The 3816-nt window shown below is 44.8% G+C and overlaps 1 protein-coding gene across 1 annotated transcript; it reads right to left on the bottom strand.

Moving 5' to 3' along the window:
- Window positions 1–915: 915 nt before the first annotated feature.
- On the bottom strand, window positions 916–2783 carry LOC123165910 (peroxidase N). The gene is made up of 4 exons (XM_044583665.1): window positions 2515–2783; window positions 2234–2416; window positions 1978–2143; window positions 916–1691 (listed from the first exon to the last, which is right to left on the bottom strand). The coding sequence occupies exons 1-4, from the start codon at window positions 2737–2739 to the stop codon at window positions 1270–1272; spliced, it is 996 nt and encodes a 331-aa protein (XP_044439600.1). The 5' UTR covers window positions 2740–2783; the 3' UTR covers window positions 916–1269.
- Between the last annotated feature and the right edge of the window lie 1033 nt (window positions 2784–3816).

Genomic DNA, 3816 nt, shown 5'->3' with positions numbered 1-3816 from the left:
GGGCTGGATCTGCGGCGGGGCGGCGTCGGAGAGTTGCGGCGGGGCGGCGGCGGGCGGGCGGGAGGAAGAAGGGGGGAAATGAACTGAAGGGCGGTTGGGCGTTGGTGCGCGGCCGCTGTTTTTACATCTCCTGCCTCCGGAGATGTAAATTTGCACCGCAAGGTGTTGTATTTTACATCTCATGAAGGCGGAAATATTTTTTTTTTTGCATATGGACCATCTGTTGGAGAGATATTTTTTGCCTCAGAAGATTCAAAAGTTGGTTATTTTTACATATGAACCGTCTATTGAAGATGCTCTTAGTCCTGAAAATATTACACTGAAAAATATTATTTTGTGTATAGTCGAACACTTAAATAACTGATTGAGGGAATTTGAGAAGATGGAGAAGATGAGGGCACAATAAGAAAATGGTTGGAGAGAGAGAGAGAAAGAAGAGTGTTGGAGATGAGAGACAGAGTGAGAAAGAGGGTCTTTACATAAAAAAAGTTGGACAATGATGCATAAGCATAATTAATACGAGGATAAAGTATATATTATACATAACTGATGTTGAACTATTGTTATATACAAAGAGCCCGTAGCAACGCATGGGCGTTCTACTAGTTCTTTTAGTATGCTAGATTGTTGTGTGCTACTTTTTGTTATAGTCATGAATTATTAGTGGAATTAATCACAAATTTATCTAATATTCCAACAGATGGACTTGCAAAACTACCACCATGGCCTCAAATTAAAAATCAGGAATGCAAATGCCCAAATATTTGTCACCCAGCTAGCTAGAAAGCATGAAGTTAATTCAGCATTTTTCTATGATTTTGTTGAGTGATGAAGATAAGTTGATGTATGTGTTCTGGGCAGATGCCATAAGTAGGAAAAAGTACAAACATTTCCGTTAGTGTGGCATCCTTTCTCTTTGGAAAAGGAGGTTAAGACCCCCGGCCTCTGCATCAATCGATGCATACGGCCATCGTTATTTATTATTCAACATAAATCTAACAAGAACATACATCAAGCCACCCGAAGTCACCACTCATACATACATAGTGTGGCATCCTTCGATTCTACATATACTACAACAATGATCTTTGCACCATTTACAGTAGTTAATCATCACTTACAAAGTGTGTCCTTTAGTGCTGCATTCTAGTAGTGACAAGCGCCTGGGATTGAATCCTCAGTCTTGCTTTATTAGCCAGTCGGCTAGTTCTTCCTAGCTACCCGTTCATCTTTTTCATCTAACCGCCGATGAACTCTGCTCGCCGTTGCTCATTTGGGATTGGGAACCCTGCAGTTGCAGCGGATCTCGTCGGCGGATCCCGCTGGCAACGGTATGCTCCCCATCTTCACCATGGACGCGCCGAAGTCCGAGAAGAACTGCTCGCCGTCGTCACTGTACGTCTGCACCAGCGCCTTGGTGGTGCTGGCGACCACGTCCTCGTCGGCGGAGAAGAGGCCCTGGTCGGAGGACAGGAGGCCCTTCTTGTTCAGCAGGTTGTGGTAGTACTGCTTGTCGAACACGTCCGCGGAGCTGACGTCCAGCGCGGTGGTCTGGTTGCCATCGCCGCCGGTGCAGAGCTTCTGCAGGTTGGCGGCCATGGTGGCGTCCAGCGTCGGGTTTGCCGAGCTCTTGGTGGACGCCAGCCGGTCGCTGAACAGCACGCACCGGGCTCGCCCGATCGTGTGGGCACCTGTCGGTTTTAACGTTCAGAATTTAGGTCATGTGTTCTATGACAAAATAGAGTTTTTTGTTCTGCACTCCATTCCATAAGATCAGGTCAGCTGTATGATTATTGGCCTAAGAAAATTTTGTGACAGTTTGCATGAGAGAGATGAAGTTTCAGAACTAGTTGCTTCTGCTCTTAGTTAAGCACTTAAGCATGGCCACACTGTCACTGTTGCGTTTTCAGGGATGTAATTCTAGTTGTGCACTTCCGTGGAGGTAGTTAGTTTTGTTATTACTGTGGAAACTGTTACCTGACAGGACCACCACGTCTTTCGTGTCGAGGCCAACATCGGCAAACTTCTTTACGATGGAGCTGATCGGTTCGAACGGCGAGGGCAGGCCGTTGGCAGCTCCTGACTGATTCGCCTTCAGACCGTCTCTTCTCCCCAGAAGAACATTATAGTAAGGCCCTCCACTCTGAGAAAAAGCAGTGCATAGTTAGTCAATACTTTGTATGACAAGCTGAATGTATCTGACAAAATGAAGCATAAGATGTAAGATGCTCACAAAGAGTACTCCATAGCCAGCTGCAAGGGCTACAACGTCAGCACAGGACACCACCCCGGGGCACATGTTCTCGAGGTCGGCCTTGATTGCGTCGATGACCTCGTACCCTCTGACAGAGTTCATGTTGGGTAGTGCAAATTTCTCGCCATCAGCACCATCCAGCAAGATTGAACCATCACAGCCCTGGATACGCCACAACATTTTTTTTCAGTAACTGCAACACAATAGTAGATGGACAGCAACATAACATTCATAGTAAGTTCAGAAGAAACTTGAGGTACATTGACAAAGCAGTCATGGAAATGAAGCCTGAGAAGGGAGGCCCCCATTCTCAGCTCTTCCCTCATGGCAGAAAACACGTGCTGCTGGACGATGTTGTACACTCCGGGGCACGTCCAGTCATAGAAATTGCTGCTTAACTTGTTGCACCTCGCGCCTCCGGTTACGAGGCAGAGCACAAGAACTGAGCACACCAGGAGCAACCTGCTGCAGTGAGAGTGCTTCATGTCTTAACACTTACAGTCTCACCTACTAGCTACACTGTCTTTGAGACTTGGGACTGCCTGCATAGTTCGCGGTTTTTGGCTTGCTCTTATAGACGGTTAAAGTGGTGAATATCGGTTCCGGGACAACAAGTCGTTATGATAGTGGTGCGGCTGCGCATGCACCGATCTTCTCCTGTTACCAAACATTTTTGTGCCAAAACACCACATTCTGAAAATAGCAATTGGCTGCAACTGTGAAGTCACTAGTGTGATGGTGCTGCACTTAGCATGCTTCCGTTGCCTTTTTGTCTCAAGTCCAAGGTGTAGTGGTCTAGTGGAGATCCAACTATAGGAAATTGTAATGTATTACATGCAGTTTCGTGTGCGGATTGGGCCGCCTTCATTATCCCGCTCGATGATGCAGAGCTTGGTGGTAATAAAATCATTCTCTCTCCCAGGGGAAAAAAATATCTCTGCATTTTGGGGAAATGAATTAATCTTGTGATCATTCAGACAAGGTTTTCAACGATAGCTGAGTTGCAAATGGTGCCGTGAAGTGCATCTCCATTTACAGTGGATTACACAGTTCAGTGAATGTGATGGTGCTTCAGGTCAAACTTAATATAGATCAGTTTCTTTAGTCAGAGTGCTATCCATATAGACTGGCATTACAGCAGCAAACTCGAACATGGATTTAGGTACGCGTAAGAAGTTAGTTTTGAGAACATGCAGGAGAACCGAATTAAATTTGAACTTGTTAACACAGTACATGTTTTTTGATGATTGATTAATTTCTAATCCTTTTATGTCTCAGTTTGTTGTTTAGTTATGATCCTGTGAGAATTAAATCCACTTCATGATTTTTTCCAAAAGAATTCGAACTGCATGTGTTTAGATCTTTTGGAGCTTGATATACAGCCTGCGAGTATCTGTATTTTGCTGGCGTTTAACACTTTCAAACCAACGTATTAATTATTTGTAGAGACAGTGCAACAAATACTGATTAATTGCTTGTATGACTATCTATATAGAGGCAAAATACTTGGTTGCGACCATCTAAGCATCGAATACCAATGAACACAAGACACACATTGAAGT

Source organism: Triticum aestivum, chromosome 1D (genome assembly GCF_018294505.1).
Source record: "Triticum aestivum cultivar Chinese Spring chromosome 1D, IWGSC CS RefSeq v2.1, whole genome shotgun sequence".
NCBI classification, from domain to species: Eukaryota; Viridiplantae; Streptophyta; class Magnoliopsida; order Poales; family Poaceae; genus Triticum; species Triticum aestivum.
Note: the sequence above shows the minus strand (reverse complement) of the source record. Positions and strands in the feature narration are given on the sequence as shown.

What these genes read in the sequence shown, in the direction of transcription:
- LOC123165910 (XM_044583665.1), bottom strand. Translation starts at nt 2,739, where the DNA reads ATGAAGCACTCTCACTGCAGCAGGTTGCTCCTGGTGTGCTCAGTTCTT. An exon ending in TCCATGACTGCTTTGTCAAT is followed by an intron (nt 2,417 to 2,514) that starts GTACCTCAAGTT and finishes TGGCGTATCCAG; the next exon opens with GGCTGTGATGGTTCAATCTT. An exon ending in AGACGTGGTGGTCCTGTCAG is followed by an intron (nt 1,692 to 1,977) that starts GTAACAGTTTCC and finishes TAAAACCGACAG; the next exon opens with GTGCCCACACGATCGGGCGA.